Below are 16,643 nucleotides of genomic sequence, written 5' to 3'. Positions count from 1 at the left end.
CGTAAATCTCGAAAAACTGCAAACTTCTAAATCTTTTGTAGTCATTTTTGTAATACTTTAGTATAAATACATGTTCATTTGGATTCATATGTTGTTTTTTTCTGACTTTATGTGAACAAAAAGACACAAATTTGCCCGTTTTCTCATTGGAAATAGGTACATTTCAAAATATCACTGTCCTGGTCACAAAAGCAAAGTTTGTGGGGAATAATAGCCATTTTCTATACTTTTGAGGCATAAGCAATTAGGAAATAACATTTACTACCCAGGAACACAAATTGTGTTACATAGATATTACAGCAATATTCCTCTCATGTTAAAGGAAATTATCCAATTCAGATAGCTTTAATTGTCATTCAAACAGACAACAGCAGAACAATTTGTATATCTTCTTGTAAAACATTCTTCAGTTTTTATTCCCCTTCATGGATGATCTGTGCGTTACTAAAGGTTAGGTCCTCCACAACAGGCCATTATTTATTAGACTGTCAGTGTGCTAAATGTAAAGAATACCGTCTGCCTCACCACAGTGATGGAAAGTTAAACTGAACTCTGAGGAGGAATCTCATGTGTGTCTGGGCAGGCTTATAAACAATGTACTCGTTATAAAGGAGGGAGTAGCCACCTTTCTGTCCCACCCTAGTCTTTACACATGGCCCCATGCTGTTACACCATCCCTGAGAGACAAAAGACAAAATAATTAGAGGATCAGGGTGTTCTTAGTTATTCAGTTTACTGCATTAAAGGGACAGTTTACACACAAAAAAGAAAATTCTGTCTTCATTTACTCACGCATGTTTCATTTAAAACCAGTATGACTGACTTTCTTCAGTGAAATGCAAAAGGAGATGTTAGGTAGAATGTTTGAGACTGGCAGACTAAGTTACCATTCACTTTCAATGTATGGAAAAAATAAGCACTTAAAGAGCATGGTGACTGAGACTAAAGCCAAGCACACATTATACGACTAACAGTCTGCACCCTGTCGTTTTAATGTGCACACTACTGATCGCAGACTGGGTGTATCAATTACACGACCATTCTTCCCCAACTGAGGCCCAGTGCTCACCTGCTATTAAGATGCGTTTTGGATGATCCGTTCAGAAGTGTACAAGCATCACCGTTACACCTGGTCGTCTCTTTTGTCCACTTGCATTTGGATTTCAATGGGAGAGTCTTTAATTTCATGAGGACATACATCAATTATTGCTGATGTATTGTATTATTGTAGTGTATTACTGAATGATAATAAAGTGCTAAAACTGCCACACAGTTTCTCTTAACTGCAAGCAAACATGGCGTTTAGGGCAGAATTATTTTAGTGCAGTACCTGTAACTGAGCTTCTAATCATGTCAAGTCATTTTTATTTGTATAGTGCTTTTCACAACGCATTGTTTCAAAGCAGCTTTACAGAAAATTAATCTGTAAGGTCTATCATGTCTTAAGTCATAATTTGTGCATTTTAATGAGCGTGCCTCTCATATCTGTGTCCCTGCATGTTGATATCAGACACACTGAAGAATTTTGTGAAATTCTCGTGCATGTCCATACCTTTGCTTTATAAAAATTTCCGTTTGGACGGTAATTTCCCTTTAAATCCGCACGTAACCATCAAAGTTTAAACTCGTTTTATTAGGCAGCGCTCCACTGCTGTTTGCAAAAACAGACCAGTTGCCAACTCAAAACAACAAAGGAGACCAGCTTGTGTCGCCTAGTGTGCACCAGTGTTGTAATCAAGTCACTAGATCGAGCCGAGTCCAAGTCCTCACTGCTCAAGTCCGAGTCAAATTCCAAGTCACCAATATTGTGTCCGAGTCATCCAAGTCGAGTTGCCAATAACTGCATACGAGTCCTTGTCTATGTCATAAAATAAGCAAAAAAAAAACAAAACAATTCTGTTGCTATATTAAGTTTATTGGCACACACGCACACATTCAGCCTTTCAAAGTGTAGTACAAGAAACCATACAAACAATAACAATACCATCTCTGTAGGTTTTTTCTTTTCTTAATGTTACTTGAATGTTTGATATTGCTTTTAGAAACTTCAAGCAGTTTCCTTCATTTGTTTCTTTGTTCTTATTTTGGTACTAAATGTTTCTTTGTCTTGAATAATTACTTGAGAACTTAATACAATTCTATCACAATGTTGTATATAGGCCTATACAATAATCAAGGAAATAAAAAATTAGATGTCAGAAGTTTACATACACCTTAGCCAATTACATTTAAACTCAGTTTTTCACAATTCCTGACATTTAATTGTAGAAAACATTCCCTGTCTTAGGTCAGTTAGGATCACTATTTTAATTTCTTCTGAAATGTCATAATAATAGTAGAGAGAATGATTTATTTCAGCTTTTATTAGCATTTGGTAGCATTGCCTTTAAATTGTTTAACTTGGGTCAAACGTTTTGGGTAGCCTTCCACAAGCTTTTCACAATAAGTTGCTGGAATTTTGGCCCATTTTGCCCATGCTCGCACATGCTTTTTCAGTTCTGACCACACATTTTTTATCAGATTGAGGTCAGGGCTTTGTGATGGCCACTCCAATACCTTGACTTTGTTGTCCTTAAGCCATTTTGCCACAACTTTGGAGGTATGCTTGTGGTCATTGTCCATTTGGAAGACCCATTTGTGACCGAGCTTTAACTTGATGTCTTGAGATGTTGCTTCAATATATCCACATAATTTTCCTTCCTCATGATGCCATCTATTTTGTGAAGTGCACCAGTCCCTCCTGCAGCAAAGCACCCCCATAACATGATGCTGCCACCCCCATCCTTCATGGTTGGTATGGTGTTCTTCAGCTTGCAAGCTTCACTCTTTTTCCTCCAAAAATAACGATGGTCATTATGGCCAAACAGTTTAATTTTTGTTTCATCAGACCAGAGGACATTTCTCCAAAAAGTAAGATCTTTGTCCCCATGTGCACTTGCAAACTGTAGTCTGGCTTTTTATGGCGGTTTTGGAGCAGTGGCTTCTTACTTGCTGAGCAGCCTTTCAGGTTATGTCAATATAGGACTCGTTTTACTGTAGATATAGATACTTGTCTACCTGTTTCCTACAGCATCTTCAAGGTCCTTTGCTGTTGTTCTGGGATGATTTGCACTTTTCGCACCAAAATATGTTCATGTCTAGGAGACAGAATGCGTCTCCTTCCTGAGCGGTATGATGGCTACGTGGTCCCATGGTGTTTATACTTGCGTACTTTTGTTTGTACAGATGAACGTGGTAACTTCAGGCATTGGAGGTTCATAATGTTTTTGTGGTCTTGGATGATTTCTTTTGATTTTCCCATGATATCAAGCAAAGAGGCACTGAGTTTGAAGGTAGGCCTTAAAATACATCACAGGTACACCTCCAATTGACTCCAATTAGCCTATCAGAAGCTAATTCCTAAAGGCTTTACATCATTTTCTGGAATTTTCCAAGCTGCTTAAAAGCACAGTTAACTTAGTGAATGTAAACTTCTGACCCACTGGAATTGTGATATAGTCAATTAAAAGTTAAATCATCTGTCTGTAAACAATTGTTGGAAAAATTACTCGGGTCAAGAACAAGTAGATGTCCTAAATGACTTGCCAAAACTATAGTTTGCTAATATGAAATCTGTGAAGTGGTTACAAAATGAGTTAATGATTTCAACCTTCAACTTCAAGTGTCTGTAAACTTCTGACTTCAACTGTATGTGCTGCCACAGAGATTCTGAAAAATCCTTTATGCGTTCTAGACAAACTTGTGCAGGTAAGTTTTCTACTGAGGTGAAAGTTTTGAGAGGACTTGAGTCCAACGTGTTCTTTTACACTGTCAGTGAGCATCAGAATATCATTCTTACAGTACAACTTTAACCATGTATTATGCACCACCGACCAAATGGCGAGTTGATCAAACTCCGGTATTCTTCCACTATACCATGTCTACAGAGGCAGAATATTTGTGTGAATAAACAGAGGCAGAGTTATTTTGCATTATAATAGATCTGAGTACACATGACATGTTTTGAGTGGCACACGCACTCTCTGAACAAGAGCAGGGAGATTTGAGTGCACGTCCAGTTTTGAGTGAAAGCAAAAGAAATCCACGTGTGAGCACAAAGATTCGTGCTCGCGCAACAGGTGCATAGCAGGACATGCATGTGATCTCAAGCCATAAAAGGGCAGAATGCAAAAGTTAACAGTTGTAACGAGTCCTCTCTTCCAAGTCAGAATGCACCCAATGCTCGAGTCCAAGTCTAAGTCATTAGTGTTAAAGTCTGAGACGAGTCAAAAGTCATCAATATCGCAACTCTAGTCGGACTTGAGTCCAAGTCCTGGACTCGAGTAATACAACACTGGTGTGCACTAGGCTTAGAATTCTGTCCGACATCTCCTTTTGGTGTTCCATGTAAGAAGGTTAGCCATATAGGTTGTAACAACATGAAGGTGCATAAATGACAACAGAATATTCATTTTGGGGTGAACTATCCCTTTAACATGTTACTCAATTACATAAAACTAGACACCAATAAAATGTACAAGCATACTCACAATGTAGCATTGTTGTTTGGGTCAGGTGCAGTTTGTCCTAGGCCTTTAGTGCTATGTTTCCCAGAAGGTAGTTTGGCAGCATTGTAATCTACATCCAAGAGTTCATTACTGTCCCCAAGGGCAACCTGTAGAGGGAAAACGGTATGCAAGTCTGGCAGTGGTAATAGATCTTTGAGGTTTAGAAATTAAATTTGGTCACAATCTTACTGCACTGGAAAAACCAACCTCACACAGTAGCAGGAGTCCCTGGTTGTTCTTCTGATTAGCAAAGCAGTAATTGGCACTTTTTGAGGACATGTCTGCAAAGTATATCCCCTTACCAAACTACAGGGGGAGGAAAACTTATCAAGAGTCATTGCAGAAGGACTATAGAGCTGCTCTGATTAGCAAAGCAGTAATTGGCACTTTTTGAGGACATGTCTGCAAAGTAGATCCCCTTACCAAACTACAGGGGGAGGAAAACTTATCAAGAGTCATTGCAGAAGGACTATAGAGTCTGCTACAAGGCACGCACTTGTGACATTTTAGGTCATGCCATTTATTATTATTGTTTTGTACTTGACTTTACTTGAAAGAAAGAGGCAATAAGAGTACATAATAAAAAGTGCACGAGATTCCTAACCTAAACAGGAAACAGAAAAGCACATCATTAAATATTTTTTCCATTATCTTCATATATCTTGATCACTCAAATGCTCTACTGGTTTACATGTAGACAAAGAATATGTTAGACATTTTATTAATTTAGCCATATATGAGATATAGCATGTATCTTCTTCTCACCATGTATCCAGTTACAGGAGCCTCTGGAGGGGCCACTCGCAGCCCCTGATTCAAGATCCCCACCCAATTAGACAGACGAGAGCCATGCCACAAGAGCATCCTATTATTCACACATATATAAAAACAACTTCTATAATGTGTAATACATAGACAGACTTACATAACACAAAGCCACACACACACACACACTAAAACCAGAACCAAAGATGTGGCTGGGCAGTTCCTTTTATATGGCGTAGTACATAGTGATTTTCAGCGTGCAACAGTGCTAAAAAAGCACAGCTTTGTCTAATTGACAAAACTACCATAAATGAGAATGTTGTTTGGTACCGGTTGTCCAGCTGAGAATTGAAGTTGTCCTTCTCGCCCTCTCTCTCCACAGCGAAGATGTCCAGGATGGTCATTGTGTAGTCAGTGTGGGTGGGTGCATGAGTAGACTGAAGATACTTCTCTATGATCTTCACAGAGACATGGAGGAATGTAAAATTGGGGTAATCAAGACAAAAATGCAAGCAAATAATAAATAAGCACTTAAAAGCTAAGGCTACTTAGTGTGTAGTTAACATCCAAGATTTAGTGATTAGGATTATACTTCAATCATAAAAGTAACAAGTCTTGTATTTACCTTATATTCATTGCTGTCAGAATCCAGTGGCTGCAGTCCACACTTTAGAGAGCGATAATGTCTGTCCAACGGATGCTCATCGCTCTGAACACTGGACTGAACCATTTTCACTGCAATCTGAATGTCACTCAGAGCCTAAGAGACAGAAACCGAGTGAAAGACATCAAACAAGAGCAAATATCTTTACTTCACACACAATTATCACTATCAGTCTGAAGTGTGAGAGCACAAACTTAAAAGTCTGCAGGAATTGACCAAAAACACAGACCGATACAATGAGAATGCAGTTAAAAAGCACTCAAAAAAAACAGCCCTATTCAACACCCAATCTGTAGTGTATTGCCTATGAAGCAAGCAGTGATTACACTCTGTCACACCTCAAGCAAAGCAATCTTTTCCTTTATCTCCTCCTCTGATCGTATGACAGGGGGTGTCCGCAACCTAAAATTTAAATTAAGTGATCAGGAGTGACAAAAATTCCTTAAAAATAATAATACTTAAAAAGGGAAATTATACAGATTTTATGTCAAATGAAATGTAACTATGGAGTCAATTTACCCAAAGTCATGGGGGATCCAAGTGTAGAACTGGTTGCATGCATCCAGCAGTTCCTTATTACAACCTTTCCTCTTCAAACACTCCTCAATTCTCTTCAGAGAGACATAACCGGCTCGAATTTGCTCTGCAGTTAATTTTCCTTCAAGAAAAATAAATAATATCAACATCTCCCATTTACACAGTCCTTGTGTTTCATTTACAATTTGTTGTATAAATAAAAACACTAATTTTTGTTTTTTGATTTGCATGCATTCATCATTGCTAAGAATGCACGAGTTTGAAACATAAATGCACACTCACTGACCTAGTGGAGCTTTTTTGGTGTCAAACTTCATCTCCAGCACACACTCTTCCATGGCTTTCAGGTCACATATAAGCTCTAAGAGAGATTGAACTTTGCTGTTCAGTTGGCAGGGCTTTTTGTGGGGAAGAGAGGATACCTTGGCCTCGTCTTCCTCCTATAGGTTTATAAATGCATACAAGGAAAAATGAAACAGAGGCAATGGATCATGTGATTTTAAAAGTAAAACAAGGAGAAATCTTCTTACCTTGTCCTCAATGCTGTAGTCTACAAACACCGTGTCATATTTTCCTGCAACTTTCTCGAAATTTGCTCGATGTTCCCACTCATTCTTGGTTTTGTCAAAGAACCTGCATATAAACAGCATCTGTAATTTTCTGTCATGACATATATCAACTTATACTTCACATACATTAATCAATAGCATGATGAAATGGGGCCCTGGAGTTCACTATTCAAATCCCAGGGCATGCTGAGTGACTCCAGCCAAGTCTCCTAAGCAACCAAATTGGCCCAGTTGCTAGGGAGGGTAGAGTCACATGGGGTAACCTCCTCGTGGTCACTATAATGTGGATCGTTCACAGTGGGGCATGTGGTGAGTTGAGCATGGTTGCCGCGGTGTATGGCGTGAAGCCTCCACACGCGCTATATCTCCGTGGCAACGCGCTCAACAAGCCACGTGATAAGATGCACGGGTTGATGGTCTCAAACTGGAGGCAACTGGAATTCATCCTCCGCCACCCGGATTGAGGTGAATCACTACATGACCATGAGGACTTAAAAGCGCACTGGGAATTGGGCATTCCAAATTGGGTGAAAAAGGGGAAACCCCCCCCCAAAAAAAGAAAAGCATGATGAAATACAGGTAAAAGATTAACATACTTTTTCTTGAAGGTGTCTTTGGCCTGCGATAGATTCCCCCCACAGCTAATCAAGCTGTTCTGTCCAACTTTACCCACTGGTGTTGAAAAAAGTGAATATGGAAGATGATTAACTAAGCTCCAGGTGTTTGTTTCAGCTTGGTATTAAGCCTGGGAATTTGTCTGAGCTGTCTCTATATAATTTTAGAGGACTGACAAACACACCCTTCAGCACATACCTCTCCCCCACCTCATCCACACACTGTAGGCCTTTGCACTGTCATCCTGAAGGAGCTGGATCAGGTAATATTTATTGTTGTTGAACTGAAGATTAGTCTGTAATAGAGAGTTGAAATCAAAGGAAAAACACATCACACTGTCATGTTCTGCATATTATAACTCTTGATGGACTGAAGATACTCATTATTTACCTGATTAAGCAGAACATCATATACATCAGTCCCCTCGCTGTAGACGTGGGCCTGTGAATAACAAAAGGGAGAAAATCGAATTAGAAGCATGTTTTAAACCAAACTAGGTTTACTGGAGAGTATACATGTATTCGATTAAACCAAAAGCATCCAAACACTGTAATTACAATAATTTTGTAAGACAATTAAAACAATTACTTTTCCTATTTTAGCCTTGCATTCTGGGTCAACTGGGGCCTTCCCCTTCATCACCACCATCTTCACAACCTCTGCTTAAACATGTGAGAAATATAAGGCCATAAGCAACTGGATCAAAAGTAAACGTTAACTTTTGGTCACTTTCCTAACACTGTGAACGCACTGTGGTCTCCTCAATACTAAAACATGCTAAAATACACTCACCAGCCACTTTATTATTAGGTACACCTGTACATCTACTTATTCATGCGATTATCTAATCAGCCAATCGTGTGGCAGCAATGTAATGTATAAAATCATGCAGATATGGGTCAGGAGCTTCAGTTAATGTTCACATCAACCATCAGAATGGGGAAAAAAATTTTATCTCAGTGATTTTGTCTGTGGCATGATTGTTGGTGCCAGACGGGCTGGTTTGAGTATTTCTGTAACTGCTGATCTCCTGGGATTTTCACACACAACAGTCTCTAGAGTGTAAAGAGAATGGTGTGGAAAAAACGAGTGGCAGTTCTGTGGGCGAAAATGGCTTGTTAATGACAGAGGTCAGAGGAGAATGGCCAGACTGGTCCAAGCTGACAGGAAGGTGACAGTAACCCAAATAAACATGTGTTACAACAGTGCTATGCAGAAAAGCATTTCTGAACATACAACTCGTCGAACATTGAGGCAGATGGGCTACAGCAGCAAAAGACCCCTCCGGGTACCACTTCTGTCAGCTTAGAACAGGAAACCGAGGCTGCAGTGTGCACAGGCTCACCAAAACTGGACAGTAGATGATTGGAAAAACATTGCCTGGTCTGACAAGTCTGGATTTCTGCTGAGGTACACAAATGGTAGACCCACTGCAGCCTCAGTTTTCTGGTCTTGGATGACAGAAGTGGAACCCAACATAGTCTTCTGCTGTTGTAGCCCATCTGCCTCAAGGTTCAACATGTTGTGCATTCAGAAATGCTTTTCTGCATAGCACTGTTGTAACGTGTGTTTATTTGGGTTACTGTCACCTTCCTGTCAGCTTGGACCAGTCTGGCCATTCTCCTCTGACCTCTGTCATTAACAAGCCGTTTTTGCCCACAGAACTGCCACTCACTAGATGTTTTTTATTTTTCGCACCATTCTCTTGGTCTCTAGAGACTGTTGTGTGTGAAAATCCCAGGAAATCAGCAGTTACAGAAATATTCAAACTAGCCCATCTGGCACCAACAATCATGCCATGGTCGAAATCACTGTGATCACATTTGAGATTCACATTCTGATTGTTGATGTGAACATTAACTGAAGCTCCTGACCCGTATCTGCATGATTTTATACATTACACCGCTGCCACACAATTGGCTGGTAAGATAATTGAATTAATAAGTAGATGTACAGGTGTTCCTAATAAAGTGGCCAGTGAGTGTCTTTCCAATAAATTTCATGCAAAAAGTGACACTTCCTCTAAAGTTCCTCATTGAACTGTATTTATACAAGAGAAGAACAAAATTTAAGCTGTTGATTCCAAACACTTAGACATAAGATTTATGTTTCTTTAAACATCCTGTTAAAGCACACAAATGAAGATTTTTGGTGAGAACAGACCAAAATGTAACTCCTTTTTTACTGTACATCTAGCCATTGCAGTCTCTAGGCAGGATCATGATTTCAAGTTCGATTACACTTCATAATGCTTGACACACGCGCTAAGTGCTAGATGGCGCTTGCAAGTGTAATCGAGCTTGAAATCATGATCGCCAAGGAGACTGCAGATGTCAAGATTTATAGTGAATATTGAGTTATATTTTGGTCAGTTCTTATTTAAAACAGATCAGATAGCTTCAGAAGACATGGATTTAAACACTGGAGTCATAGGGATAACATTTATGCTGCCTTTATGTGCTTTTTAGAGTTTTTTGGTCACCATTCACTTGCATTGTATGGACCTACAGAGCTGATATATTCTTCTAAAAATCTTCATTTGTGTTCTTCAGTAGAAAGAAAGTCATACACATCTGGGATGACCTGAGGGTGAATAAATGATGAGAGAATTTTCATTTTTGGGTCAACTTTTATTTTAATATTAATAAGAGGGAAGCATTACCTTCACTTTCCTCTTTGGCAATGGGTTTGGCTTTGCTCGCCTTCTGACTTCTCCCTTCATTGCGTCTCTTCTCGGAGGCCGGCTGCTGCTCCTCTTCCTCTTCTTTAACCTGAACCACACCTGTGCCATTATTACCATTCAAAGCATCCCCTTCATTCTGATCTGCAATGCAACAAATCAGCTGCTGTAATTTTCACTATAGCCATAACGTCATGTAGTGCTGCTAACAAACCGTGACACACCATGGCATACCTGACTTCACTTTTTGAAGGCGTATTTTCCGCTTATACTTGGTCACACTGTTAATCTGTGTCATTTTCACAAGATCCACTTCATAACCAGGTCTATCTGCCAGTGACACAGACTTTTCACCAGCCTGCTTTGCTGAATCCAACTGGACACAGACTGCTGAAGAGTATGGTTCCCACTCACCATTGTCCCCCTTCCACTGCCAAACTGGAAAACAAAGACTTGCATAAGCAACTGCAGAGTGTTTTGCTCCATATGAAAGTCTAATAAATACAACAATAAGTGTAAATTAGAGCAATTAAATTACAATTTAGCAACTTGATGTGCTTATGCATGTGGTTATTTGTTGAGAAAGGCAGTCTGTGTAGCTTGACTGCTTGTCAAGCTACAAAGCATGACACGAGAAAAAATGTTTGTTGTTCTGGCATGTTCACTGAAATGTATACCTGTCTTCACCACAGAAGCTTCACTGCCTGATTCCGCTTCAGACTTGCCTCGGCAACTCCTTGCTCGTCGCATCCTTTACAAAAAAAAAAAAAAAAAAAAAAAAACCGCCTAAAATCACGTCACGTTTTCCGTTTGTGTTACTAATGATATATGTATCAATATGACATACACTCAGTTATTCAACAGATGATGAAATGCACGATATGACGCTAGTCTATATACTTCCTTAATTGCACGGATATATTTTTATGAACAGGAAATGCTATTGCGTCAAAACTAAAATTATAGGAAATTCAGGCCGGACTATATACGTGGCTTACTTCGCTCTAGCGAAGATACACATTATCACAAACCTGAGATTTAAGACTGATATCAACACCAACTTGAGATCTTCTCCTCCTTTATAAGTTTTGTCTCATTGGCCAAGGGGCATGTGTTTTGACTGATCACTATTGTTCAATAATTTCCTTTATAGCAGATGCACTTTGTTTTCAATGGCGCCAAAATTGTAATGACGCGAACCTGTTGTCTAGGAACGAACACATCTCAACTGGTTTCCAGTAGTGATGGGAAGACCGATTCATGCCAACCAGTTCTTTCGGACAGTTCGTTTCCTTGAACCGGTTCTTTTACGTCATCACTTAATGACGTCTCCAGTACATAATTATTCTCGTTTGAGATGCCAAAAGCCTCGCTTTGAAAGTAGACGCGAGTAGACGACTGCAATCTGGGGAGGAGTGAAATAACAGCTGTCAGACCTTCGAGATCAAAGGCAGATATCGCGGGATATCGCAACGCAGATATCGCGAGAGTCACGTTCATGCGCTGTTGCTGATAAAGTGGATATCATTTAAATTCTGTTGCTTTAAAATGAAAATAAATATGATGTAAATGACACTCAGTGTAACTGTTATTTAATTTCGCCAATAAGACGTGTCTTTCCGTCCATTTTTAGATTAATAAAGACACGTATTTTAGATATTTCAGAAATATGATAAAAATCCCATATTCATATACAGAGATCGCACTGTCAGAGTGTTGGGAATATTCACATATAAGAAGAGAACGAAACATCACATCATGTTTTTTTATTTATTTATTTTTATTATTATTATTATTATTTATTTTTTTTATTATTATTTTATTCGTTCAATGCCATACGAACAAGAGGTACTTATACATGTGCATCTCAATAAATTAGAATGTTGTGGAAAAGTTCATTTATTTCAGTAATTCAACTCAAATTGTGATACTCGTGTATTAAATAAATTCAATGCACACAGACTGAAGTAGTTTAAGTCTTTGGTTCTTTTAATTGTGATGATTTTGGCTCACATTTAACAAAAACCCACCAATTCACTATCTCAAAAAATTAGAATATTTTGACATGCCAATCAGCTAATCAACTCAAAACACCTGCAAAGGTTTCCTGAGCCTTCAAAATGGTCTCTCAGTTTGGTTCACTAGGCTACAAAATCATGGGGAAGACTGCTGATCTGACAGTTATCCAGAAGACAATCATTGACACCCTTCACAAGGAGGGTAAGCCACAAACATTCATTGCCAAAGAAGCTGGCTGTTCACAGAGTGCTGTATCCAAGCATGTTAACAGAAAGTTGAGTGGAAGGAAAAAGTGTGGAAAAAAAAGATGCACAACCAACCAAGAGAACCGCAGCCTTATGATTGTCCAGCAAAATCGATTCAAGAATTTGGGTGAACTTCACAAGGAATGGACTGAGGCTGGGGTCAAGGCATCAAGAGCCACCACACACAGACATGTCAAGGAATTTGGCTACAGTTGTCGTATTCCTCTTGTTAAGCCACTCCTGAACCACAGACAACGTCAGCGGCGTCTTACCTGGGCTAAGGAGAAGAAGAACTGGACTGTTGCCCAGTGGTCCAAAGTCCTCTTTTCAGATGAGAGCAAGTTTTGTATTTCATTTGGAAACCAAGGTCCTAGAGTCTGGAGGAAGGGTGGAGAAGCTCATAGCCCAAGTTGCTTGAAGTCCAGTATTAAGTTTCCACAGTCTGTGATGATTTGGGGTGCAATGTCATCTGCTGGTGTTGGTCCATTGTGTTTTTTGAAAACCAAAGTCACTGCACCTGTTTACCAAGAAATTTTGGAGCACTTCATGCTTCCTTCTGCTGACCAGCTTTTTAAAGATGCTGATTTCATTTTCCAGCAGGATTTGGCACCTGCCCACACTGCCAAAAGCACCAAAAGTTGGTTAAATGACACCAATGGTGTTGGTGTGCTTGACTGGCCAGCAAACTCACCAGACCTGAACCCCATAGAGAATCTATGGGGTATTGTCAAGAGGAAAATGAGAAACAAGAGACCAAAAAATGCAGATGAGCTGAAGGCCACTGTCAAAGAAACCTGGGCTTCCATACCACCTCGGCAGTGCCACAAACTGATCACCTCCATGCCAGGTAATTAAAGCAAAAGGAGCCCCTACCAAGTATTGAGTATATATAAAGTAAATGAACATACTTTCCAGAAGGCCAACAATTCACTAAAAATGTTTTTTTTTTTATTGGTCTTATGATGTATTCTAATTTTTTGAGATAGTGAATTGGTGGGTTTTTGTTAAATGTGAGCCAAAATCATCACAATTAAAAGAACCAAAGACTTAAACTACTTCAGTCTGTGTGCATTTAATTTATTTAATACACGAGTTTCACAATTTGAGTTGAATTACTGAAATAAATGAACTTTTCCACGACATTCTAATTTATTGAGATGCACCTGTACATAGTCACCATAATAATATACATTGACAGACACAATATTTTACATACATTTTAGTTCTTTTAAAACGTTACATGTTTTCAGATCTTTTTGTTATTTGTTTTTCATCATGGTTGTTTAGGCCAATGAACATTAAGCTGTGTCAGCAAGTCGTTTCCCATCATGCTTGCAGTTTGCACAGCTGGAAAAATCCAGCAGCACCGCCTGCTCTCACAAGACTTTTTTGGCATGTCACCATGACATCACAGCAAGTCCAACAGATTTCCAACCAGTATCATGATAAATCGAGTACGCCCCCATATGACATCACAGCGATTCCATTGGCTCAAAGATCAAGTGATCGGTACTTTATTCAGTGCCTGATTAAAAATCTTATTTCACTTTATGTAACATTAAATTCACTTTATGGTATATGCAGTTTTAACTATGTAAATACGACATTTAATGTCTTTTAAATCATATGTTACACATAATTATATATAACTGAAGTTATAGATTGTGAAATTAAAGATGTGTTGTTGTTTGAGTTTTTCATTTAGCCTAAACTTCAATGACATGCTATCACGATAACATGATAGGCTTTTGCTCAGACATTACAAACGGTTACCCCCATGGGGACTCGATTTACCGGACGGACTCAATTTATCGGCTGTTTGATCGATAATTTATGACACCGGCTCGACTGTTTACATGCTCAAAAGAACGATTCGTTCAAGAATCGGACATCACTAGTTTCCAGCCGGATTTGAAGCCGTATTACCCTATTATCCTGTTTACCGATAGCAAATAAAACATGTTTTACTTTGCATCCGAGTGTATGTTAAATGTTCAAGACATTGTGTTCATTTATGTTTGAAAGAAGCTCAACGGGTGACTATAAAGCATATTTTTAGAGTAGAAATAAACCAGCGGATCATTGTGTTCATTTATGTTTTAAAGAAGCTCAACGGGTGAGTATAAAGCATATTTTTAGAGTAGAAATAAAACAGCGGGTGAAGAGTAGTCTGAGTTCGGTTTTAATACAACTCTGTGACTCAATATTCTCTGCACCCGCTCATCTATACAGATGATGTCCTACAACATTTCGCTTGTCTCAGACCTTCCCCAGGATGTTTAGAGGAGTGACGCTACGACATCATGAATGTAGTATCCTTTTCTATATAGCATGTATGTAAAGAGATCAGGTTAGGTCACGGTGACGAAGAACATACATATATATATATATATATATATATATATATATATATATATATATATATATATATATATATATTTTTTTTTTTTTACAATTGTATTTTGTTACATTTTATATTTTTTTGATCTGGCCAGCTGTCCTGGAGAAATTATATTTTGTTGACCTAATTAGTTGTTTGACTCGGTTTTGTTATGTGAAACGCAGTCCAACAAATAATACCCTGGAATATGTAAATCGCTGTGTAGTGATTGGTCAAACTAGTCCTGGCTTAACAGTGACGTAGGCGTTTATTGATTGTTGACGGATTCATTAGTGTCAGATTTAGGTAGTTTTCAGTTCATTGATAAATAAGGTTGTTTGAGATGATAAAAATGGTAAATCTTTTAAAATTCTAGCTTAAAACATGTGTTAAATTAGTAAAAGTGTAATCTTTGTGTCTATGTTTATTTAATAATTTTTAAAAAAACATTTATTGCATTTTCTTCAAAATAATTGATTTAAGGACTTTAAAATGTCAAGTGGTTTAACCATTTAGTAAAAGGTATTAAAATACTTGCACTTGCAGTGTACAGAACTTATTAATTAATATTAATAATAAAAATTCCAAGGTACCTTACCTTTTTTTAAGGTTTTATATATATATAAAACCTTAATATATAATAATAATTATATATATATATATATATATATATATATATATATATATATATATACATATATATATAATTATTATTTTATTTTAATTATTATTATTATTATTATTTTAATCATGAAACCTCAAATTGTTTTGTTTTTTTTTTTGGTCACATGACAACAAAATGGTTACTAATGCCAACATTAAATTTTTCAAGAATTTCAGCTTTAAATGAGACTTTTCTTCTTCTTCTTCTTCTTCTTCTTCTTCTTCTTCTTCTTTTTTTTTCCTGTCTCTGAATGGTTACTTCACTCGGGACATTTTTTACTTTAAGAAAAAAAAAAAAAAGAAAAATCCCAAAATTAAATTGAAAGCATGTTGATCATAGAAGAGGTGTATTTCAGTAATTGTTTTGTATGAATTTTAAATGTATTTTTAAATAACTTTACAGATCCATACAACATTTACATATATGCATTTTGCAGACACTTTTATCCAAAGCGACATACAGTGTATTCAAGGTATACATTTTTTTTATCACTTTGTGCTCCCTGGGAATCGAACTGGTGACCCTGGTGTTGCTAGCGCCATGCTCTATCAGTTGTATAGGAACCCAAAAAAATGAAATTTTTGTGAGGATAGATTCATGAAAATACAAGTTTTGCAAAGAAAAATTATGTTCAAGCTTTTTATTGTGTGGTTAACAAGTTTACATTGTGTCTTTCTGTTACTAAAGTGTCAGAGTACAGCAGCGCCTCTTGCTCTTGATTCTTGAATGATGCCCCCCATAGAAAACACCCACGTGTGACAAACCTAAAAACTGTGCGCCTGCCAGAGCAGCTTCAGGGAGCAGCACTATCCATCTTACAAAGTGAGTTAGCGTTGATGCATCTGTCTTCATTTTATAGTATTTACAGGGGTTTGCTTGCATTGAGATTTTCCTGAATTTTTACAGTGGTATTGGTAACTGAAAACCCTCCTCTGCTCTTTTGTAAATAAAGAAAAGA

At 37.9% G+C, this 16,643-nt stretch overlaps 1 protein-coding gene across 1 annotated transcript; it reads right to left on the bottom strand.

Moving 5' to 3' along the window:
- Window positions 1-255: 255 nt before the first annotated feature.
- LOC127442272 (poly [ADP-ribose] polymerase 2-like) lies at window positions 256-11,714 on the bottom strand. The gene is made up of 18 exons (XM_051700157.1): window positions 11,578-11,714; window positions 11,055-11,128; window positions 10,612-10,815; window positions 10,360-10,521; window positions 8,286-8,359; window positions 8,088-8,138; window positions 7,896-7,992; window positions 7,679-7,754; window positions 7,044-7,146; window positions 6,800-6,953; window positions 6,496-6,634; window positions 6,315-6,378; window positions 5,938-6,072; window positions 5,643-5,770; window positions 5,313-5,412; window positions 4,755-4,853; window positions 4,530-4,654; window positions 256-677 (listed from the first exon to the last, which is right to left on the bottom strand). Exons 1-18 carry the CDS (start codon window positions 11,637-11,639, stop codon window positions 647-649), a joined length of 1,878 nt encoding a protein of 625 aa, XP_051556117.1. The 5' UTR covers window positions 11,640-11,714; the 3' UTR covers window positions 256-646.
- Between the last annotated feature and the right edge of the window lie 4,929 nt (window positions 11,715-16,643).

The sequence above is a fragment of the Myxocyprinus asiaticus genome, chromosome 6 (genome assembly GCF_019703515.2).
Source record: "Myxocyprinus asiaticus isolate MX2 ecotype Aquarium Trade chromosome 6, UBuf_Myxa_2, whole genome shotgun sequence".
Classification (NCBI taxonomy): domain Eukaryota; kingdom Metazoa; phylum Chordata; class Actinopteri; order Cypriniformes; family Catostomidae; genus Myxocyprinus; species Myxocyprinus asiaticus.
This window is presented reverse-complemented; position numbering and strand designations above follow the sequence as displayed.